The sequence below is a fragment of the Oncorhynchus keta genome, chromosome 8 (assembly GCF_023373465.1).
Source record: "Oncorhynchus keta strain PuntledgeMale-10-30-2019 chromosome 8, Oket_V2, whole genome shotgun sequence".
Classification (NCBI taxonomy): domain Eukaryota; kingdom Metazoa; phylum Chordata; class Actinopteri; order Salmoniformes; family Salmonidae; genus Oncorhynchus; species Oncorhynchus keta.
In genome coordinates this window covers 43,852,077-43,877,948 of record NC_068428.1, presented here as the reverse complement: position 1 = coordinate 43,877,948, position 25,872 = coordinate 43,852,077, and the positions used below count along the sequence as shown (strand labels likewise).

Genomic DNA, 25,872 nt, shown 5'->3' with positions numbered 1-25,872 from the left:
TTGGGTGTATTTGGAAAGAAAACACCTGGGAGATGATGACCAGAAGTTAGATAGGAGTTACAGTGGCCATGTTCTGTTATAATCTCCACCCGGCACAGCCAGAAGAGGACTGGCCACCCCACATAGCCTGGTTCCTCTCTAGGTTTCTTCTATAGGTTTTGGCCTTTCTAGGGAGTTTTTCCTAGCCACCGTGCTCCTACACCTGCATTGCTTGCTGTTTGGGGTTTTAGGCTGGGTTTCTGTACAGCACTTTGAGATATCAGATATCAGCTGATGTACGAAGGGCTATATAAATAAATGTGATTTGATTTGACATAGTTCAGAAAACACAATATCAAGCACACACTAAATAACCGTTTTTTTTTTATTTACAAAAATTATATTTTATTGACAAGCTATACGTGAATTATTGATGACTAGAGCTGGAATCACATCAGACTGCTTCCACAACATTGTGAACAATATCAGAAAAATGGGATTGATAGACCTATCAACTAGAAATGGGATTGATAGACCTAACAACTAGAAATGGGATTGATAGACCTAACAACTAGAAATGGGATTGATAGACCTAACAACTAGAAATGGGATTGATAGACCTAACAACTAGAAATGGGATTGATAGACCTAACAACTAGAAATGGGATTGATAGACCTAACAACTAGAAATGGGATTGATAGACCTAACAACTAGAAATGGAATTGATAGACCTAACAACTAGAAATGGAATTGATAGACCTAACAACTAGAAATGGGATTGATAGACCTAACAACTAGAAATGGGATTGATAGACCTAACAACTAGAAATGGGATTGATAGACCTAACAACTAGAAATGGGATTGATAGACCTAACAACTAAAAATGGGATTGATAGACCTAACAACTAGAAATGGGATTGATAGACCTAACAACTAGAAATGGGATTGATAGACCTAACAACTAGAAATGGGATTGATAGACCTAACAACTAGAAATGGGATTGATAGACCTAACAACTAGAAATGGGATTGATAGACCTAACAACTAGAAATGGGATTGATAGACCTAACAACTAGAAATGGGATTGATAGACCTAACAACTAGAAATGGGATTGATAGACCTAACAACTAGAAATGGGATTGATAGACCTAACAACTAGAAATGGGATTGATAGACCTAACAACTAGAAATGGGATTGATAGACCTAACAACTAGAAATGGGATTGATAGACCTAACAACTAGAAATGGGATTGATAGACCTAACAACTAGAAATGGGATTGATAGACCTAACAACTAGAAATGGGATTGATAGACCTAACAACTAGAAATGGGATTGATAGTGAAATTTTAGTCAGTGGTGGCAGGTGTGGTCACGGGACAATTCCAACTGTCCCTAAACCTCCCTAACAACTAGCAGATAATTCCAGACCTAACAACTAGAAATATTACAGATAACAACAATAGACCTAACCTAAATGCTATTTGTTCTGTATAAAAGCACAATTTCTACCATATCAAACTTCATTCAAACGAAATGGGGGGTAACCAGGGTACATTCAAGCGTCCTTTCAACCTCTCCAAAGTGTCTTAATGTTTTAATTGCACTGTTTTTGCTCACTTGGATGTGCCTAACAAAAAAGTTATTGTTCACTATAAAAATAAAAAAATGTCTGCAACACCAACAACTCCGATAATGGGTGGTAGACCTAACAACTAGAAATGGGATTGAGAAATGGGACCTAACAACTAGAAATGGGATTGATAGACAATGAAATGGGGATAGATATAGATGGGATTGATGACTACAACGCATAAGCAGGCAACATCATATTTTTGATGCATAAAGATATAGTCACTGACTGAACATTCGATATTGCCATCAAGTCATACATCATCAATAGGCTAGATTTGTTCCTACCAAACTAACGATTCAGTGATGTAATTAAAGCTCAAACACAGACCATTTGGAAGCTATTTGGTGAAAACTAGTGGGATTGTAGTAAAATAAACCATGTTGACTCTAGAAATGGGCCAGTGATCAACAACAGTGGGTCATAGGCAGACAACTAGAAATGGGATTGATAGACCTAACAACTAGAAATGGGTGTGTAACAACTTATTCCATGTTTATTTTAGACCATCTAGAAATGATTGGTCAATCGGGGCCTGTCCTTAACAATTCGATTATGCCCATAAATGGTAGTAAGTCACACCAAATGATTTTAAAACACCGAAATCGATTGATAGCCAAGAACTTAGCTTTCTGCAGACACCCTAGAAATTTTGACCTAACAACTAGAAATACCATTCTCATAGCAGACTGAATTGAATAAAACAACTCAAATGGGATTGTGACCTAACAACTAGAAATGGGATTGATAGACCTAACAACTAGAAATGGGATTGATAGACCTAACAACTAGAAATGGGATTGATAGACCTAACAACTAGAAATGGGATTGATAGACCTAACAACTAGAAAATTGATACCTAAAAAGAAAATTTAGTCTAACTAGAAATGTGGCTAAATATCATGAAATGGGATTGCTAGTCTGTGATTGTAGCTCCTGAAATGGGAATAGTGTAACAACTCATGGGATTGATAGACCTAACAATACCATCCTCTCTTTCATGTTGGCAAAATGGTCTGATAGGCTAACTTTTAGAAATTTTTGTTGTCCATCTTGAAATGCTTGATAGACCTGACAACTAGAAATGGGATTGATAACAACAACCAGAAATGGGATTGATAGACCTAACAACTAGAAATTCATTGATAGACATGAGTCTACTATTGATAGACCTAACATATAGAAATGGGATTGATAGACCTAACAACTAGAAATGGGATTGATAGCTAGGCTAGTGGCATAATAACAACTAGAAATGGATTTAGACCTAACAACTAGAAATGGGATTCTGTCAATAACAACTAGAAATCATTGAAATAGACCTAACAACTAGAAATGGGATTATAGTCAAAACCAGAAATGGGTTGAAATCCCCATCTCCATCCATGGTTTAGGACAGGGACAATTTAACAAGATAGATGCTGCAGGACATGAACACAAGCAGACCAAAAACAGAATGGGATTTTCTTAAAAGGACGTTTAGCTAAAAAGAAAGTGATTTGATTGGTCTAGAAAGCCAAAGACCAAACCTAGAAATGGGATTGATAGACCTGTGAAATGGGATTGATAGACCTAACAACTGAAATGGGATTGATAGTAACAACTAGAAATGGGTAGGGGGGAAATTTTTTTAATATTCATAGACCTAACAACTACGTGTCAACTGTAATGAACCATTCAAAAATATATAAAAGAGAAATGCTATTGATAGACCTTTTTTTTTAACATATCTTCTTAGACTCAACTAGAAAGCCCAAGATCAGTTCCTCATCATGGGATTGATAACAGCACCAGGGAGCTCCTGTGTCAACTGTAATAAACCATTTAAAGACCCTGAAATGGGATTGATTGCCTAACCTCCAGCGATCTTTGACACTAGAAATGGGATTGTAGACCTAACAATAGACCTAACAACTAGAAATGGACCTAACAATTGGCTTAGACCTAACAACTAGAAATGGGATTGATAGACCTAACACTAGAAATGGGATTGATTAACAACTAGAAATGGGATTGATAGACCTAACAACTAGAAATGGGATTGATAGACCTAACAACTAGAAATGGGATTATAGACCTAACAACTAGAAATGGGATTGATAGACCTAACAACTAGAAATATTATTATTATTATTAACAACTATTATTATTACTATTATTATTATTACCTAACAACTATTATTATTATTATTATTATTACTATTATTATTATTATTACAACTATTATATTATTATTATTATTACCTAACAATTATTATTATTATACTATTAACAACTAGAAATGGGATTGATTACCTAACTACTATTATTATTATTATAACAACTAGAAATTATTATAGACCTATTATTATTATTATTATTACCTAATTACTATTATTATTATTAACAACTTATTATTATTATTATTATTAGAAATTATTATTATTACAACTAGAAATATTATAGACCTAACTATTAGAAATTATTATTACCTAACAATTATTATTATTATTACCTAATTACTATTATTATTATTATTACAACTATTATTATTATTATTAACATTACTATTATTATTATAACAACTAGAAATTATTATAGACCTTACTAGAAATATTATAGACCTAACTATTATTATTATTATTACCTAATTATTATTATACTATTATTACTAACAACTATTATTATTATTATTATTACTATTATTATTATTATTACAACTATTATTATTATTATTATTACTATTATTATTATTACTAGAAATTATTATTATTATTATTATTATTATTACTATTATTATTACTATTATTATTATCCAACTGTCCCTATTATTATTACAATCCCTAAATTATTTGTTTATTAAAATTACAATTTCTTATTACTTCATTATTATTATTACTATTTTATTAGTGTCTTATTATTATTATTATTATTATTATTACTATTATTGTTACTATTATTATGTTGCAACACCTATTATTATTATTATTATTATTATTATTATTATTATTATAAGCACTATTATTTTTATGCATAATTATTAGTCACTATTATTATTATTATTATCATTATTATTATTAGGCTATTTTTTACCAAACTACTATTATGATTATTATCAATTACAGATTATTATTAGCTATTATTATTAATATTATTATTACTAGTGATATTATTATTATTATTACAAATATTATTATGATTATTATCAGCTATTATTATTACTTATTATGTTTATTTTACCATCTTTATTCATTATTATTATTATTATTAAATGGTATTATTACCAAATTATTTTAGCATTATTATTATTATTATTATTGCAGACATTTTTATTATTATTATTATAAAACAAATATTATTATTACTATTATTATACACTATTATTAAAGATTATTATTATTAATCAATTGGCTAAATTATTATTCTTATTATTATTATTATTATTACCCTACTATTATTATCTTTCATGTTGGCAAAATTATGGCTATTTTATTTTTATTGTCCATCTTGCTAAAATGCTTACTAGCCTGACTTCCTTGCGTGGGGAACAATTACCAGCTAAGTTATTAGCTATTATTACTAGTCTACTAGGCTACATATTGAACTTATCATCCCAGGCTAGTGGCATAATTATTATCTATTATTATCTCTTATTATTATTATTATTATTCAAAATTACTATCCAAATTATCTATTATTTTATTATTATTATTTAACTATTATTATTGCAGGACTACAAGCAGACCAAAAACAGATTTTATTATTATTTTGCAAACTATGATTTTATTATTATTATCAAACCTATTATTATTATTATTATTACTATTATTATTATTATTATTATTATTATTATTATTACTATTATTATTAATACTATTATTATTATTATTAGAGAAATTATGTATTATTATTATTACTACTATTATATTATTATTATTTTTTTTTTTTTTTTATTATTAGACTAGCCCAAGATAGTTTATTACTACTATTATTATTATTATTATAAACTATTATTATTATTATTATTATTGACACTGGAAGTGGATTATTATTATTATTATTACTATTATTAATTATTATTATTATTATTATTATTATTATTACTATTATTATTATTATTATTATTATTATTATTATTATTATTATTATTATTACTATTATTATTATTATTATTATTATTATTATTATTATTATTATTACTATTATTATTATTATTATTATTATTATTATTATTACTATTATTATTATTATTATTATTATTATTATTATTATTATTACTATTATTATTACTATTATTATTACTATTATTATTATTATTATTATTATTATTATTATTATTATTATTATTATTATTATTATTATTATTATTATTATTATTATTATTATTATTACTATTATTACTATTATTATTATTATTATTATTATTATTATTATTATTATTATTATTATTATGTCATTCATAGGGCCAGTTTCCTGGACAAAGATGACACCTAGTCCAGGACTATAAAACATGTTCAATGGAGATTATCTATTGAAAGTGGTTTCTAGGTCCAAGATTAGGTTTAATCGCTGGTCGGGAATCCAATAATTTTTTTGAGAACATCTAACAGTATCCAAACAAGCACTTGCCAGGCTTGGAAATGTACTTATTAGGGAGAAGAAGAAAAAAATCCCCCTCGCAAGAACAGCTGCCCTGTGAACTAACACAAAGAAACATTGTAAATAACTGACGCTTCAATCACCTCTAGATTGAATTGCATGAAGTGCGTGTATCGCGGTGTCACTAAGTCTCTTGATAAACTAAAGTTCCTCCTCACGGATATTGTTGAAGACGGTGGATGTGTGAACTGTGCTAATATGTAGACTGTTTTAAAGGGATCTTCAAATCCCAGCCCGGAGGTCTGGAGCCTGCTGGTTTTCTGTTCTACCTGATAAGTAATTGCACCCACCTGGTGTCCCAGGTCTAAAACATTCTCTGATTCAGATGGGGAGAAGGAAAAATCAGCAGTGGAACTGGCTTCAAGGACCAAATTTGAATATCCCTGCTATATTCTACAGATGTGTGACTGTCCTAATATGGACGCTGTACTCCTCTCCACACACAGGAAGGCCATGAAAGATATCGCCTCTCTGGTCAATATGATGAACGAGTCCTCAGCTTCTGTGTCCATGGGCTCGGTCACTGGGGTCGTAGTGAAGCCCAAAGAGGAGACCGACATCGAGGAAGTCTCCTTTGGATACTCTTCCAACTCCGGCATTAAGGTGGGTGGATTTCCTGTATTTACGTATGAATGGATGGGACAAAAAATATATAAAATGCTTTAATGTCCCATTGGCACATTTGTTTTGCAACATTAGGTATTAGTCACGTTTTTAAAAGTTGGGCAGAGGTCAGACTTTCATATCTGAGACATTTGAGGTCTGACAGTTGTGGTCAACTAGGGTATGGTTGTAGGTGTATGGTTGTAGGTGTATGGTTGTAGCTCGGTATGGTTGTAGGTGGGTATGGTTGTAGGTGTATGCTTGTAGGTGTATGGTTGTAGCTGGGTATGGTTGTAGGTGTATGGTTGTAGGTGTATGGTTGTAGCTGGGTATGGTTGTAGCTGGGTATGGTTGTAGGTGTATGGTTGTCGCTGGGTATGGTTGTAGTTGTATGGCTGTAGCTGGGTATGGTTGTAGTTGTGTGGTTGTAGCTGGGTATGGCTGTAGCTGGGTATAGTTGTAGGTGTATGGTTGTAGCTGGGTATGGTTGTAGGTGTATGGTTGTAGCTGGGTATGGTTGTAGTTGTATGGCTGTAGCTGGGTGTGGTTGTAGTTGTACGGCTGTAGCTGGGTACGGTTGTAGCTGGGTGTGGTTGTAGCTGGGTGTGGTTGTAGCTGGGTGTGGTTGTAGCTGGGTATGGTTGTAGCTGGGTATGGTTATAGCTGGGTATGGCTGTAGCTGGGTATGGTTGTAGTTGTATGGCTGTAGCTGGGTATGATTGTAGCTGGGTATGGCTGTAGTTGTATGGTTGTAGCTGGGTATGGTTGTAGCTGGGTATGGTTGTAGCTGGGTATGGTTGTAGCTGGGTATGGTTATAGCTGGGTATGGTTATAGCTGGGTATGGTTATAGCTGGGTATGGTTATAGCTGGGTATGGTTATAGCTGGGTATGGTTATAGCTGGGTATGGCTGTAGTTGTATGGTTGTAGCTGGGTATGGCTGTAGTTGTATGGTTGTAGCTGGGTATGGTTGTAGCTGGGTATGGTTGTAGCTGGGTATGGTTGTAGCTGGGTATGGTTGTAGCTGGGTATGGCTGTAGTTATATGGCTGTAATTTTGGTATGGCTGTAGTTGTATGGTTGTAGCTGGGTATGGTTGTAGCTGGGTATGGTTGTAGCTGGGTATGGTTGTAGCTGGGTATGGTTGTAGCTGGGTATGGCTGTAGTTGTATAGTTGTAGCTGGGTATGGTTGTAGCTGGGTATGGTTATAGCTGGGTATGGCTGTAGTTGTATGGTTGTAGCTGGGTATGGTTGTAGCTGGGTATGGTTATAGCTGGGTATGGCTGTAGCTGGGTATGGTTGTCGCTGGGTATGGTTGTAGCTGGGTATGGTTGTAGCTGGGTATGGTTGTAGCTGGGTATGGCTGTAGTTGTATAGTTGTAGCTGGGTATGGTTGTAGCTGGGTATGGTTGTAGCTGGGTATGGCTGTAGTTGTATGGTTGTAGCTGGGTATGGTTGTAGCTGGGTATGGTTATAGCTGGGTATGGCTGTAGCTGGGTATGGTTGTAGCTGGGTATGGTTGTAGCTGGGTATGGTTGTAGCTGGGTATGGTTGTAGCTGGGTATGGTTGTAGCTGGGTATGGTTGTAACTGGGTATGGTTGTAGCTGGGTATGGTTGTAGCTGGGTATGGTTGTAGCTGGGTATGGTTGTAGCTGGGTATGGTTGTAGCTGGGTATGGTTGTAGCTGGGTATGGTTGTAGCTGGGTATGGTTGTAGCTGGGTATGGTTGTAGCTGGGTATGGCTGTAGCTGGGTATGGCTGTAGCTGGGTATGGCTGTAGCTGGGTATGGTTGTAGCTGGGTATGGTTGTAGCTGGGTATGGTTGTAGCTGGGTATGGTTGTAGTTGTATGGTTGTAGCTGGGTATGGTTGTAGCTGGGTATGGTTGTAGCTGGGTATGGTTGTAGCTGGGTATGGTTGTAGCTGGGTATGGTTGTAGCTGGGTATGGTTATAGCTGGGTATGGCTGTAGCTGGGTATGGTTGTAGCTGGATATGGCTGTAGCTGGGTATGGTTGTAGCTGGGTATGGCTGTAGCTGGGTATGGTTGTAGCTGGGTATGGTTGTAGCTGGGTATGGTTGTAGCTGGGTATGGTTGTAGCTGGGTATGGTTGTAGCTGGGTATGGTTGTAGCTGGGTATGGTTGTAGCTGGGTATGGTTGTAGCTGGGTATGGTTGTAGCTGGGTATGGTTGTAGCTGGGTATGGTTGTAGCTGGGTATGGTTGTAGCTGGGTATGGTTATAGCTGGGTATGGCTGTAGCTGGGTATGGTTGTAGCTAGGTATGGCTGTAGTATCAGTATTACATAGTATTAAGCCCAAACATAGTGAGGTCCACAGGAGGTTGGTGGCACCTTAATTGGGGATAGCTGGAGCAGAATCAGGGGTATGGTATCAAATCCATGATTTCCATGTGGTTGATGCCATTCCATTTGCTCCTTCCCAGTCATTGTTTTATGAGCCGTTCTCCGCTCAACAACCTCTTGTGGTCCAGATAAACTAACGTGTGTCGAAGGGTTGCAAAAATATTGAAACTTTCCCCGAATGAGTTGGTCTTCCAGAAAACCCGGTTGGAAATCTGGAATCCTCCAAGCTATTGATTTCTGGAAAATCTAGACATTTTTGGTAATGTTAGCAGATTTGTACAATCTTCTGTGTGTCTGACTTTGTTCCCGTTTGTTGTTGTTCAGATTGTTGAAAATCGGGAGTCTCTGGGTGGCTTCTCTAGGTCTGTATCAGTCACAAAGGAAGCATTTGAAAAGGCCTACAACTTAAGCAACGGCAGTGCATTTGCCGGTGTTTTCCGATTCCCCAACATGTCCAAGGTATGTCTAAGACCAATGGTCCTTTCACTGAATTTAAAAAATCAAACGACAGTTGGTATGGTGCCACTAGGGTCGCAGAATTCTGGTCCCAATTTTCCCAGAAATCCTGGATTCCGGATCCCCTACATACTCCGTCCACTTTCCTGGAGTTTTCCAACTGGTATTTCTTGGAAAACCAGAGCATTTTTGGGAAGGTTTGAATTTGGAAATCCTAGGCGTTGCTATGGTTGTCATGGTTGTCATGGTTATCATGCGCTCTCTTTCTTCCAGGATGTATACAACAGCACAGTTCTGTATAACGAAGTGGTAGCGATCGAGATGGGCTGTTTCATTCACAATTTAACCGACAAGATAAATCTTAATTTTCTAAACGTCCACAAGGTAAATGGTGATGCGCTTTACTAATGCATGTTAATAAGGTACAAGTATGTGGGATGTAATGTATACATTGGCCCCTAAGGAGGAAAAGTAGCTTTGAGAAATGTCCCATAGATGTACTGTAGGCTGAGGAACATGACACACAGACTGATCGAAAGGTTTAGTTCATACCTCTCTGTGTAGTAGTTGGGACTGACAGTCTTGACAGAATCACCAAGTACATTTATATGTAGCAGGAATTTGAACCTGGTGAAATGGGCACTGCCACAATAAACAGAATACACAGGCAATATAAGACAAAGACTTCACACAGGAACCTGGGTTGAATCCGAGTTGGGCTAACCCCCCCCAAATTTGCTGCATTTAGTGTGAAACACGTCTTATAAATACTCAACGAGTACATCAGCTCAACCCATAATCCACCACTTTGTTTTCCACTAGGGGGAAGCCATTCCATCGTGCCAGTCATGGAACGGTGAAGGTATTTAGCTGCCATTACCTTTCCTAACTGATTTGCATACTATAAAAGGTAAGGTTTGGAATGGCATACTTCCATTAAGTAAGCATAGTGAGTAGCTAGTAGACTGTAGTAAGCACTATGCAAGGGCACATCTTAGTATGCTTAAAACGGACCAGGAAATCACACTTAATGCATTTGTTGAATAAATGGATTACAGGACGACGCCACTGTTCGGGAGGTGTACCGGAACTCAGGCATTGTTCAGGTACTTAGTGTGTGGTATCCGATTCTCACCCTTTTCCCCTTCATAGGGAGTCAACCCAACTGGACAGACTATGGCTGTTTGACCATTGTGATAGGGGACAACATAACCTGCAGGTGTACACACCTGACTTTCTTTGCTGTGCTAATGGTAAGGTTCCCTCGTTCTCTTATAGGGTGGCAAAATTCAGGTAACATTCCCGGTTGGTAATTCCCTCCTTATCTTAAAACTGGGATTTCTGGGAAGGGTTAAATCAGAATTTTCAACTGTTTTACCATTTATTGAAAACCTCTGTATTGTTGGAAGGGCCGTAAATCAGCAATTCACTGTTATTCTGTATTTTGTTATTCTGTATTTTCTCACTGTTAGGAAACTGTTAGTCTGTATTGTTGGTAAATCAGCAATTCACTGGTCTGTATTGTTGGAAGTAAATACAATTCAGAATTTTCCAACCCGGTTCTTTTACCATTTACTGCATTGTTGGAAGGGCCGTAAATCAGCAATTCACTGTTATTCTACACCTCTTGTTTACCAAGCATGTGATAAATAACTGGATTGGATTTGATTTAATAATGTTGCATATGCTCCAGATTGTTGCTTATTTCATTTAAATTCTAAGCAGATCTATTTGAAATAGTAAAACAATAAAGATTTCTAATACATGAATCTGTTCATCACTAACCTGTGCTTTTTTTTCAGTCCCCTCCGAACCAGACTCTCTCAGACGGTGATGTGAACTCTCTCACCTACATCACCTATGTGGGGTGTGGCGTGTCCATGTTCTTCCTGGGCGTGGTTCTCTTCATGCACTTCCTGATAAAGTAGGTAGCTCCGCCCACTGCCATTATGGCACTGGTCACTGCTTCCTGATAAAGTAGGTAGCTCCGCCCACTGCCATTATGGCACTGGTCACTACTTCCTGATAAAGTAGGTAGCTCCGCCCACTGTCATTATGGCGCTGGTCACTACTTCCTGCTAAGGTAGGTAGCTACGCCCACTGCCATTATGGCCCACTGTCATTATGGCGCTGGTCACTACTTCCTGATAAAGTAGGTAGCTCCGCCCACTGTCATTATGGCGCTGGTCACTACTTCCTGCTAAGGTAGGTAGCTACGCCCACTGCCATTATGGCGCTGGTCACTACTTCCTGATAAAGTAGGTAGTTCCGCCCACTGCCATTATGGCACTGGTCACTACTTCCTGATAAAGTAGGTAGCTCCGCCCACTGTCATTATGGCACTGGTCACTACTTCCTGCTAAGGTAGGTAGCTACGCCCACTGTCATTATGGCGCTGGTCACTACTTCCTGATAAAGTAGGTAGTTCCGCCCACTGTCATTATGGCGCTGGTCACTACTTCCTGATAAAGTAGGTAGCTCCGCCCACTGTCATTATGGCACTGGTCACTACTTCCTGCTAAGGTAGGTAGCTCTGCCCACTGTCATTACGGTACTGGTCAACAAAGCTGTATCTGAAAACATACTAGCTGTCAAATCCTTGCTTTCCTCTGTCCTTGTTTCCTCAATTATTTATCAAAGTGGATTGGAGGAGGAGGTCTGAGAGAGTGTGGATATTAAACAAAGCCCATGGCCAGCCCATCTCCACACGTAGCAATGGCCTCCATTGACCTGAAAACTTAACCACACTGCTAACTTTGAACATAACCTTAAATTAAGACCAAAAAAGGTTATTTTTGTTTTCATACAATGTTTTATGAAATAGTCAATTACGACTCAGGCCACCTAGTGGGTGTCCCTTGACCTACTAACCCCTTGAACTTTGACCTCTAACCTGTATGTGACCTTCCAGGAAGGCGAAGTCAAGCAACACCACCCAGATCCTGATCCAGCTGTTTCTGTCCATGTTCATGCTCAACATCACCTTCCTGACCAACGGGTGGGTGGCCAGTCTGCAGAGCCCACTGGGCTGCCAGGTGATGGCTGCGGCCATGCATTACTCTATGCTGGCCACCTTCACCTGGTTCGCCGTGGAGGCCTTTCACCTCTGTCAGCAGCTCTACAAGTCAGGCTCCCTCCCCATACCGCGCTACATCATGAAAGTGTGTATCGCCGGGTGGGGTGAGTGATACCGATACTCGGGTTGCGATAGCTACTGTAGGTTTTGAACGAGATAAAGTTAGGGTTGTACTCTAGGTAGGGCCGGTTTCGGGATGTTAGGTATTATGATGTAGGGATAGTGTCGTGACTTTGGGGGGAGGGAGGGACGGGGGGGATGCTCTGGATGGATTTGAAGCCTTGAACCTGTGCCTGAGAGTCCAACTGAGTCAATTGAGAGTCCAACTGAGTCAATTGAGAGTCAGTATTTTTTGTTGACAAATGGTTAAAGAATTGAATAACCTACTTACCTTTTTTTTGTTTGATCCATGTCCTCTGCCTTAGTGCTGCCCGGCACGGTAGTGATCATCCTCATCAGTCTGGGTAAATACGGAAAACAGATCATCTACACTGACGGAGGGAAGGAGGTGTACATGTGGGTCTCACTTATGTAATACTTGATTAACATTTGTCTTTTCAGAGGAAAATAACTTGTAGAGTCTCAGACTCAATCCAGGCTTAACCCTGTGCTCATTATTGCACTGTGAAGGTCCTGGATCCTAGACATAATAAACATCAGCCACACTACATATACCCTAACTCTATACCAACTACACTACATATACCCTAACTCTATAGCAACGACACTACATATACCCTAACTCTATACCAACTACACTACATATACCCTAACTCTATACCAAATACACTACATATACCCTAACTCTATAGCAACGACACTACATATACCCTAACTCTATACCAACTACACTACATATACCCTAACTCTATACCAACTACACTACATATACCCTAACTCTATAGCAACTACACTACATATACCCTAACTCTATAGCAACTACACTACATATACCCTAACTCTATAGCAACTACACTACATATACCCTAACTCTATAGCAACTACACTACATATACCCTAACTCTATAGCAACTACACTACATATACCCTAACTCTATAGCAACTACACTACATATACCCTAACTCTATAGCAACTACACTACATATACCCTAACTCTATAGCAACTACACTACATATACCCTAACTCTATAGCAACTACACTACATATACCCTAACTCTATAGCAACTACACTACATATACCCTAACTCTATAGCAACTACACTACATATACCCTAACTCTATAGCAACTACACTACATATACCCTAACTCTATAGCAACTACACTACATATACACTAACTCTATAGACACTACACTACATATACACTAACCCTATAGACACTACACTACATATACCCTAACTCTATAGACACTACACTACATATACCCTAACTCTATAGCAACTACACTACATATACCCTAACTCTATACCAACTACACTACATATACCCTAACTATTTAGCAACTACACTACATATACCCTAACTCTATAGCAACTACACTATATATACCCGAACTATATAGCAACTACACTACATATACCAGAACTCTATAGCAACTACACTACATATACCCTAACTCTATAGCAACTACACTATATATACCCGAACTATATAGCAACTACACTACATATACCCTAACTCTATAGCAACTACACTACATATACCCTAACTCTATAGCAACTACAACAAACCCTAACTCATAGCAAATTTATTTATACCCTAACTCTATAGCAACTACACTACATATACCCTAACTCTATAGCAACTACACTACATATACCCTAACTCTATACAAACTACACTACATATACCCTAACTATATAGCAACTACACTACATAGTGATGTAACTCTCCTCCATCTCTATACCAACTACATAGTGATGCAACTCTCCTCCATCTCTATACCAACTACATAGTGATGTAACTCTCCTCCATCTCTAGGTGCTGGATCCTGGACATTGACGTGCACTACATAGTGAACATTGGCTACTACGCGCTGGTCTTCCTCTTCACTTTCACCACCTTCATCGTGGTTCTGAGCTGGCTGGTTCACCTTAAGAGCCCCAAGAACAAGGTTGTTATAGTTACCAACGTAAAGACATTAACATCCCATGTTAACATCCCTTTTGCATAAAGGCTGAAGAATTCTAAACCTAAGGGACTGGCGATCGAGCAAAAAAAGGATTGGGAAATATATGGTAGCAACACAGAACGTTTACCGTTAATAATATACTGTCGGCCATCTAGCTGACGCTTTTATCCCAAAGTGCCTTAAATCATGTGTGTAGACATTTTCTGCATGGATGTCTCCAACCTAGGTAGAGGACCGTGAAAAAGAGGAAAATAAACAGAGTGAATTTCAGCTAACTAATCAGGAAACACAACTGTTTTACTGTCATTCTATTCATGGAAAAGTTTTCATATATACAGTGGGGCAAAAAAGTATTTAAGTCAGCCACAAATTGTGCAAGTTCTCCCACTTAAAAAGATGAGAGAGGCCTGTAATTTTCATCATAGGTACACTTCAACTATGACGGACAAAATGAGGGGAAAAAATCCAGAAAATCACATTGTAGGATTTTTTATGAATTTATTTGCAAATTATGGTGGAAAATAAGTATATATATATATATATATATATATATGTACACAGTATATCTACAGCCACTTTATTAATTGATTTCCTGCCTGCTGTTATATTAGCAACGCTCATCCTGTAGCATCTTTAGCTATCTTAGCAACGGCGATGTCCACAATAATTTGTCATTTAAAAAAACAAATGTGGCACGTGAATACAATGTTGTCCTGAGTTTGACCACAAATACATCAGCAGACGATACTTCTAAACTCTGCAAAAAAAGAAGAATGAAACATCCTCTCACTGTCAACTGCTTTTATTTTCAGCAAAATTAACATGTGTAAATATTTGTATGAACATAAGATTCAACAACAGACATAAACTGAACAAGTTCCACAGACATGTGACTAACATAAATAGAATACTGTGTCCCTGAACAAAGGGGGTGTCAAAATCAAAAGTAACAGTCAGTATCTGGTGTGGCCACCAGCTGCATTAATTAAGTACTGCAGTGCATCTCCTCCTCATGGACTGCACCAGATTTGCCAGTTCTTGCTGTGAGATGTTACCCCACTCTTCCACCAAGGCACCTGCAAGTTCCTGGACATTTCTGAGGGGAATGGCCCTAGCCCTCACCCTCCGATCCAACAGGTCCCAGACGTGCTCAATGGGATTGAGATCCGGGCTCTTCGCTGGCTATGGCAGAACACTGACATTCCTGTCTTGCAGGAAATCACGCACAGAATGAGCAGTATGGCTGGTGGCAATGTCATGCTGGAGGCTCATGTCAAGATGAGGGAGGAGGATGTCTTCCCTGTAACACACAGCGTTGAGATTTCCTGCTGTGATGTACTGCCCCAGACCACGACGGACCCTCCACCTCCAAATAGATCCCACTCCAAAGTACAGGCCTCAGTGTACAGGCCTCACCCCTGCGACTCGTCTATGAAGAGCACTTTTTTGCCAGTCCTGTCTGGTCCAGTGACGGTGGGTTTGACCTGCCTTACAACAGGCCTACATGTCATCAGTCCAGCCTCTCTCAGCCTACTGCGGACAGTCTGAGCATTGATGGAGGGATTGTGCATTCCTGGTGTAACTCGGGCAGTTGCTGTTGACATGTACCGATCCTGTGCAGGTGTTGTTACACGTGGTCTGCCACTGCGAGGACGATCAGCTGTCCGTCCTGTCTCCCTGTAGCGCTGTCTTAGGCATCTCACAGTACGGACATTGCAATTTATTGCCCTGGCCACATCTGCAGTCCTCATTCCTCCTTGCAGCGTGCCTAAGGCATGTTCACGCAGATGAGCAGGGACCCTGGGCATCTCTTTTGGTGTTTAACAGAGTCAGTAGAAAGGCCTCTTTAGTGTCCTAAGTTTTCAGAACTGTGACCATAATTGCCTACCGTCTGTAAGCTGTTAGTGTCTTAACGACCTTTCCACAGGTGCATGTTCATTCATTGTTTATGGTTCATTGAGCAAGTATGTGAAACAGAAACAGTGTTAAAACCCTTTACAATGAAGATCTGTGAAGTTATTTGGATTTTTATGAATTCTCTTTGAAAGACCGTGTTTAGTTCTATTTGATGTCAACATTTACATTTACATTTAAGTCATTTAGCAGACGCTCTTATCCAGAGCGACTTACAGACAGAGTAAACCCCAGCTAAAACAGCTGACATATTGTTCAATTTTTGGTTCAAGGACTCTATGACATCAGATTCTATATCTATAGTCAGTAACTTTGTGATCCTACCTAACCCTGGACCAGGTCCAGCAGCAGGGGACAGGCTCCAAGGACATAGTGACTGTGATGGGGCTGTGCTGTCTGCTGGGAATCACCTGGAGTTTTGCCTTCTTCGCCAACGGGGTCCTCAAGGTTCCCTCCTTCTACATCTTCACCATCCTCAACTCGTTCCAAGGTAGATTAATAAGACAGATATGAGATCAACTAATATTACAATGTATAAACTGATCAAAAAAAAAAAAGTATGCTTGAGATATATGGATTGTAATATCATTCATCTTTTACATATGGACACACGCACTATTGGTATGAGTAGTAACCAGTCTCCCACCATCTCTCACTAGGTTTCTTTCTGTTCCTCTACTACTACAACACCAGTAGAGTAATTGGGGAGACCACCAAGGACAACAGTACCAGTAGCAAAAGCTCCACAATGTCCGTCACGGTCACCACCTTGGAGAACCCTTACTTTGACCTAGGCCAACACCACCCTGGAGAACCCTTACCAATCAAAACTAATCCCCAATCCTAGACAGTGGAGGCTGGTGAGAGGAGGACGGATCATAATAATGTCCAGAATGGAGAAAATATGTGTTTTGATACCATAAAAAAAGATATATATATATATATATATTTGTTCCAGCTGTAAATATGAGCCCGTACTCTGATGTAAAGTACCACCAGCTACTACTGGCAGTGACACTGGAAGTCCGAGAGAAATTATAGTTCTCAGAGTAAAACAATCTCTGAGCGTATGGACATTTTGCAGCTTTTAACTTGTATTGTAGAATAGACCAAGGTGACTGTACCCCACATGTCCTGGTAAATCCATAGATTTTTACTGACTTCTCCCCCAGAATTTGGTAAATATTTATATATTTAAAAAAAAAAATTGTTTAATAATGAGACAGAATCAGAAAATTTTTTGTTGTCAAATCTGATATGCTTTATTACATGGAACTTGTGTTGTTAAATGTATCATTTTAAATTAAATGTATGTGTTTGTCATATGTACAATTTAATTTAATTTAACATTATTTATTCAACTTAATAATGAACAGCATACTAAAAATAAACACAAGTTGTCACATTGATATAGCTTTATTCTCGTGTGTGTGTGTGTTGTGTATATATATATCATACTAAAAATAAACACAAGTAAAAAATAAAATAAAATTCAACAAAGAAACTGTACAAAAACATTTAAATTACAGAAGTCTACTGTCCAAAAAAGGCACTAAATTCTGAAATGGGCAAAATAGTAATTCAGAAGATAACAATTGGAGATAGATTGATACAACACCATTCAATCTTATTTTGAAAGAGCTATATTGAAGGTTTTATTTACTGGGGACAGGAGACATGGAGGGAAGTGTAGCTATGTCTGAACCTTTACCCTGCCCTTCAGGGGCAGACTGGGAAAAGAAATCAGCCCTGGCATTTCTAACACACTGGCCCATTTTTTTAAAACAATTTTTCTTTCATTGAAGCACCCGCAGTGGCATATTTTTTGTTGTTTTTGCCTGATGCCTCCCATTATGAGCAAAATAACAATCATTCTCCGCAATGACCCCCAATTTAGTCAGGCCCGCTGGGCTAAAGATGGACCAACTTATCTGGCATTGGCCTGAATTGGTTCGAAACCCCCAGTCGATCACATAAAGTAGTCATTTGGTTTTTACCTGAATACTGCGAGAACGTTCTAGCATACAGGACCTGTACCACAGCACCCCTTCAGGTCAGGAGGTGCTACTACAGGAAAGTACATAATTAACCTGCAATAGAGGGGGGCTATGCTTTCACACAATACACTACCTTGTCATCTCAAATCACAGACATGGAAACTGTTATTCATGAGATGGGGATAACAAACAATGGAATAAAAAAAAAACTTTTTTTGTTTTTTTTTAGAAATCAAAAGAAAACAAAATCAAGAAACGATTGATTTCACAATAAAAGCATAATGTTCATTTCCAAACATATCATCCTTGTCTTAGTGTTAACACTGTAAGAACATAAAAACAAAATATAAAATACACTTGCATTTATTTTTCCTTTATCCTCTTTTCTTCAAGGACAACAAACCCAGCGTAGAGTTAGGGCTCGAGTCTAGCAGAGCTTCAACTCAGGAGCAGCAGAATTCAATATATATATATGTGAAAAGCGTATTTAATCTGACTGGTGTTATATATATATATATATAAAACACCAGTCAGATTAAATACGCTTTTCACACTGTAGGGCCTGAACCAAACTGTGCTGGCGTAGATATTTCCAGCACGGTTCCAAACAACTATGTTGAATACCAAACCTGGCCAGAGCAGTACGTCGCCACATAGCTTTCTTTTAACACTACTAAAGAGGCAGCCATCTTAAGAGTAAGTAGTAATAGGTAGAGATAAAATGTTGCCCAAGTTTCATCTTTAAGAAGTAGTAGCTAAGCCGAGAGGGTTTCGAAAACGTGTTGTTGGCAGGTCGGTAAGACACAGTATTCTCTTTATAGTGGTTGCTGTAACTCTAAATAACACACGGTACTGTCTGGTCTATCATAGACTATATCAATTGTTCTCTCTACGGTACCCATACAGTACCCCCCACTTACAGGTAACTGTCCAAATAAAAGGAAATACCTACAAAGTGCCTTAATTAAGGCCACCAGAACAGCTTCAATGCAACTTGGCATATATTCTAGTGTCTGGAACTCTATAGGAGGGATGTGACACCAATTCTTCCACGAGAAAAGTCCATCATTTGGTGTTTTGTTGATGGTGGTGGAGAAGCATCGTCTCAGCTGACGGTCCAGAACCTCACGTAACGTGATCAATTGAGGTTGAGATCTGGTTTACATTGTTTTCGCGCTCATCGAATCAATCAGTGCCCACTCGTACCCTGTGGATGGGGACATCCTATTGGGGGGGGGGGCATAGCCATGGTAACAGGCCGCACAGCATTTTTTAAATACATGACGCTAAGCATGAGATGTTAATTGCTTAATTAATTCAGGAGCCACACCTGTGTGGAAGCACCTGCTTTTGTTTCCCTCATTTAGGTAGTTACGTGTCTGCCAGTTGATCTAACGGTGGTCTCAAACTCAATTCCACAGAGGGCCGAGTGTCTTCAGGTTCACTTCACCTTTGTATGTGATCGATCAATTAAGGTTATTGATTAGTTAGTAACTCCCCTCACCTGGTTGTCTAGGTCTTAATAGATTAGTGAGTAACTCCCCTCACCTGGTTGTCTAGGTCTTAATATATTAGTTAGTAACTCCCCTCACCTGGTTGTCTAGGTCTTAATATATTAGTGAGTAACTCCCCTCACCTGGTTGTCTAGGTCTTAATATATTAGTTAGTAACTCCCCTCACCTGGTTGTCTAGGTCTTAATAGATTAGTGAGTAATTCCCTCACCTGGTTGTCTAGGTCTTAATAGATTAGTGAGTAACTCCCCTCACCTGGTTGTCTAGGTCTTAATATATTAGTTAGTAACTCCCCTCACCTGGTTGTCTAGGTCTTAATATATTAGTTAGTAAATCCCCTCACCTGGTTGTCTAGGTCTTAATATATTAGTTAGTAACTCCCCTCACCTGGTTGTCTAGGTCTTAATAGATTAGTGAGTAACTCCCCTCACCTGGTTGTCTAGGTCTTAATATATTTAGTTAGTAACTCCCCTCACCTGGTTGTCTAGGTCTTAATATATTAGTGAGTAACTCCCCTCACCTGGTTGTCTAGGTCTTAATAGATTAGTGAGTAACTCCCCTCACCTGGTTGTCTAGGTCTTAATAGATTAGTGAGTAACTCCCCTCACCTGGTTGTCTAGGTCTTAATATATTATATTAGTTAGTAACTCCCCTCACCTGGTTGTCCAGGTCTTAATAGATTAGTGAGTAACTCCCCTCACCTGGTTGTTTAGGTCTTAATAGATTAGTGAGTAACTCCCCTCACCTGGTTGTCTAGGTCTTAATATTTAGTTAGTAACTCCCCTCACCTGGTTGTCTAGGTCTTAATATATTAGTTAGTAACTCCCCTCACCTGGTTGTCTAGGTCTTAATAGATTAGTGAGTAACTCCCCTCACCTGGTTGTCTAGGTCTTAATATATTAGTTAGTAACTCCCCTCACCTGGTTGTCTAGGTCTTAATATATTAGTTAGTAACTCCCCTCACCTGGTTGTCTAGGTCTTAATATATTAGTTAGTAACTCCCCTCACCTGGTTGTCTAGGTCTTAATATATTAGTTAGTAACTCCCCTCACCTGGTTGTCTAGGTCTTAATATATTAGTTAGTAACTCCCCTCACCTGGTTGTCTAGGTCTTAATATATTAGTTAGTAACTCCCCTCACCTGGTTGTCTAGGTCTTAATAGGACCCAACCTGAAAGGAAATAACAAAAACCCCTCACCTCCAGGTTGTCTAGGTCTTAATATATTAGTGAGTAATTCAGCCCTCACCTGGTTGTCTTGGTCTTAATGGATTAGTGCATCTCCTCACCTGGTTGTCTAGTGCATCTCATCAGTGGACTGATCTAACTGCATCTCACCTGGTCATCTTAGTGCATCTTAATCAGTATTTAGTTCAGTAACTCCCCTCACCTGGTTGTCTAGGCATCTTAATGGATATTCTTAGTGCATCCCATCACCTGGTTGTCTAGGCATCTTCAGTGGACTCATCTGAGTGCATCTCATCACCTGGTTGTCTAGTGCATCTTAATATATTAGTGCATCCCCTCACCTGGTTGTCTAGGTCTTAATCAGTGGACTGAGTAACATCCCCTCAATGGTTGATCTAGTGCATCTCATCAATATATTTAGTTGTAACTCCCCTCACCTGGTTGTCTAGGTCTTAATATATTTAGTGCATCTCCTCAATGGTTGTCTAGGTCTTAGTGGACTGATTTAGTTAGTGCATCTCCTCAGTGGTTGATCTTAGGTCTTCAATATATTAGTTAGTGCACTCCCCTCACCTGGTTGTCTAGGTCTTAGTGGATTGTGAGTGCACTCCCCTCACCTGGTTGTCTAGGTCTTAATAGTATTAGATTAGTAACTCCTCACCTGGTTGTCTTAGGTCTTAATATGGACTGAGTTAGTAACTCATCAGTGGTTGTCTAGGTCTTAGTGCATATATTAGTGGACTGATCTTAGTAACTCCCCTCACCTGGTTGTCTAGTACATCTTCAGTGGACTGACCTGAAAGGAAATATCAAAAACCAGTAGACACACGTGCCCTCCAGGAATTGAGTTTATATCTCATCAGTGGACAGCTCTGTACTGATGTCCATATTTCACATCTTGGCCTCATCAGTGGGACTTAGTGCATCTCATCAGTGGACTGATCTTAGTGCATCTCATCAGTGGACTGATCTTAGTGCTATACGAAGCTTTTAGGAAAGGCACCTGCTGTTAATTAGTGTAGCTAATTCACTTTGGATAAACTGAACCCTTAAAGACAAAAAAAACAAAAAAACATTTCCCCCTTTTGCATCTCATCAGTTTGGACTGATATTATGCATCTAAAATCAATGGACTGATCAGTTTAGTGCATCTGGGGTGTTTTCATTAGTCACACTGTAGCAAAATGTTTTGCAACAGAAAGCATTCACACCAAAACAGTATACAGTTTGCAATTAAAAACTAGTTTCTTTTTGGACAAATTCAGCTAGGGTCCTTCCCCGTTCTGCTCTGTTTCCGTCCGTTTGGTTTCATAGTGAACGTGACCCTGTTCTAACATCTCATCTGGTGGCAGATGATACTTCTGACTTTCCCATTTCAGAATGCCCCAGAATGCCCCAGAATGCCTCAGAATGCCTCAGAATGCTTCAGAATGCTTTTTGCCACCTGCACATAAGAATGCCCCAGAATGCCCCAGAATGCATTTTTGCCACCTGAACACATAACTGGTCCGAACACATTAATTTCATGGGCTGGCCGAACACATGGGATTACCGAACACATGGGAACGAACACATGGGCAATGGTACCGGAACACATGGGCAATGGTACCGGAACACATGGGCAATGGTACCGGAACACATGGGCAATGGTACCGGAACACATGGGCAATGGTACCGGAACACATGGGCAATGGTACCGGAACACATGGGCAAAGGTACCGGAACACATGGGCAATGGTACCGGAACACATGGGCAATGGTACCGGAACACATGGGCAATGGTACCAGAACACATGGGCAATGGTACCGGAACAAAACAAATTATAACGTTAAAAACAATGTCAATGTTTAAAACAAAAAAACGTTAAGATTCCAGTAGGAATGAAAGCTCTACAGTGCAGGATACATGGAACAGTACAGAACAGTCTAGTCCAAATCAGAACAGTCCAATCCACAAACAGTTCTCAACTGACTGTTCTGTGTGACGGGGTGACAGACTAAACCCATCCATTCATCTCTCTCTCAGAACTATTAGTAAGAGACCACAGCTGCTCTGCCAATGCATTGCACAAGGAAAGGGGTTCAGGGTAACGCGGTGATGAAGAAGCATGAGAACCATAGAAATAACATTCTATTCTAGAATCATGTCTCTGATGAGAACCATATAAACGCACTGCTACTGCTGCTCCCAGGCAGGGTTGAGGTTAGTGATGGTGGGATCAGGGCTCGTGGCACCATGTTGGGGAAAGGTCTAGAAAACCAGCCTGTGACGAGGACAGGGTACACTGGGGCTGTGACGAGGACAGGGTACACTGGGGCTGTGACGAGGACAGGGCAGGGTACACTGGGGCTGTGACGAGGACAGGGCAGGGTACACTGGGGCTGTGACGAGGACAGGGCAGGGTACACTGGGGCTGTGACGAGGACAGGGCAGGGTACACTGGGGCTGTGACGAGGACAGGGCAGGGTACACTGGGGCTGTGACGAGGACAGGACAGGGTACACTGGGGCTGTGACGAGGACAGGGCAGGGTACACTGGGGCTGTGACGAGGACAGGGTACACTGGGACAGGGACAGGGTACACTGGGGCTGTGACGAGGACAGGGCAGGGTACACTGGGGCTGTGACGAGGACAGGGCAGGGTACACTGGGGCTGCGACGAGGACAGGACAGGGTACACTGGGGCTGTGACGAGGACAGGGCAGGGTACACTGGGGCTATGACGAGGACAGGGTACATTGGGGCTGTGACGAGGACAGGGTACACTGGGACACATCCAGTAACCACCTCACCAGTCATTGTTCAGTAACTCCCTCCCCTTGTTCAGTCATCCATCCAGTAACCCCCTCCCCTCTTCCCCCTGTTCAGTCATCCATCCAGTAACCCCCCTCATTCAGTCATCCATCCAGTAAACCCCTCCCCTCATTGACATCCATCCAGTAACCCCCTCCCCTCATTCAGTCATCCATCCAGTAACCCCGCCCCCTCTTCCCCCTCCCCCTGCTCAGTAATTCCCTTCCCTCATTCAGTCATTCATCCAGTAACCCCCTCCCCTCTTCCCCCTCCCCCTGCTCAGTAATCCCCTCCCCTCATTCAGTCATTCTTCCAGTAACCCCCTCCCCTCATTCAGTCATTTATCCTGTAACCCCCTCCCCTCATACAATCATCCACCCAGTAAAACCCTCCCCTTGTTCAGTCATCCACCCAGTAACCCCCTCCCCTCTTCCCCCTGTTCAGTCATCCATCCAGTAACCCCCTCCCCTTGTTCAGTCATCCACCCAGTAACCCCCTCCCCTCTTCCCCCTGTTCAGTCATCCATCCAGTAACCCCCTCCCCCTGTTCAGTCATCCATCCAGTAACCCCCTCCCCCTCATTCAGTCATCCATCCAGTAACCCCCTCCCCCTCATTCAGTCATCCATCCAGTAACCCCCTCCCCTCATTCAGTCATCCATCCAGTAACCCCCTCCCCTCTTCCCCCTGTTCAGTCATCCATCCAGTAACCCCCTCCCCCTGTTCAGTCATCCATCCAGTAACCCCCTCCCCCTCATTCAGTCATCCATCCAGTAACCCCCTCCCCCTCATTCAGTCATCCATCCAGTAACCCCCTCCCCTCATTCAGTCATCCATCCAGTAACCCCCTCCCCCTTTCCCCTCCCCTTCAGTCATCCATCCAGTAACCCCCTCCCCTCTTCCTCCTCCCCTCATTCAGTCATTCATCCAGTAAACCCCTCCCCTCATTCAGTCATTCATCCAGTAACCCCCTCCCCTCTTCCTCCTCCCCCTCAGTAATTCATTGTCATCCATCCAGTAACCCCTCCCCTCTTCCCCTCCCCTCATTCAGTCATTCATCCAGTAACCCCTCCCCTCATTCAGTCATTCATCCAGTAACCCCTCCCTCTTCCTCCTCCCCCTGCTCAGTAATCCCCTCCCCTCATTGTCATCCATCCAGTAATCCCCTCCCCTCTTCCTCCTCCCCTCATTCAGTCATTCATCCAGTAAACCCCTCCCCTCATTCAGTCATTCATCCAGTAACCCCCTCCCCTCTTCCTCCTCCCCCTGCTCAGTAATCCCCTCCCCTCCCCTCATTCAGTCATCCATCCAGTAATCCCCTCCCCTCATTCAGTCATCCATCCAGTAACCCCTCCCCTCTCCCCCTCCCCTGCTCAGTAATCCCTCCCCTCATTCAGTCATTCATCCAGTAACCCCTCCCCTCTTCCCCTCCCCTCATTCAGTCATTCATCCAGTAACCCCTTCCCTCATTCAGTCATTCATCCAGTAACCCCCTCCCCTCTCCCCCTCCCCCTGCTCAGTAATCCCCTCCCCTCATTCAGTCATCCATCCAGTAATCCCCTCCCCTCATTCAGTCATTCATCCAGTAAACCCCCTCCCCTCATTCAGTCATTCATCCAGTAACC

General features: G+C 40.3%; 1 protein-coding gene and 1 long non-coding RNA gene across 19 annotated transcripts; both read left to right on the top strand.

Moving 5' to 3' along the window:
* Nucleotides 1-6,125: 6,125 nt before the first annotated feature.
* Nucleotides 6,126-17,977, top strand: adgrg11 (adhesion G protein-coupled receptor G11). 2 transcript variants are annotated; one of them, XM_052524342.1, is made up of 11 exons: nt 6,134-6,857; nt 9,544-9,678; nt 9,949-10,059; nt 10,498-10,537; nt 10,828-10,928; nt 11,478-11,599; nt 12,587-12,855; nt 13,177-13,267; nt 14,696-14,828; nt 17,100-17,250; nt 17,420-17,977. In XM_052524342.1, exons 1-11 carry the CDS (start codon nt 6,654-6,656, stop codon nt 17,605-17,607), a joined length of 1,545 nt encoding a protein of 514 aa, XP_052380302.1. In that variant the 5' UTR covers nt 6,134-6,653; the 3' UTR covers nt 17,608-17,977. The 2 variants fall into 2 exon arrangements, with proteins under 2 accessions (XP_052380301.1, XP_052380302.1); XM_052524341.1 differs by having other exon boundaries at nt 6,126-6,857; nt 9,544-10,059.
* Nucleotides 17,978-19,997: 2,020 nt separating this feature from the next.
* On the top strand, nt 19,998-21,160 carry LOC127931480 (uncharacterized). Of its 17 annotated transcripts, none has more exons than XR_008141382.1 (6): nt 19,998-20,273; nt 20,362-20,449; nt 20,493-20,536; nt 20,581-20,712; nt 20,802-20,889; nt 21,070-21,160. It is a non-coding gene; the product is annotated as an uncharacterized LOC127931480 (long non-coding RNA). The 17 variants fall into 17 exon arrangements; XR_008141388.1 differs by having other exon boundaries at nt 19,998-20,317; nt 20,362-20,405; XR_008141381.1 differs by having other exon boundaries at nt 19,998-20,317.
* The last annotated feature ends 4,712 nt before the right edge of the window (nt 21,161-25,872 follow it).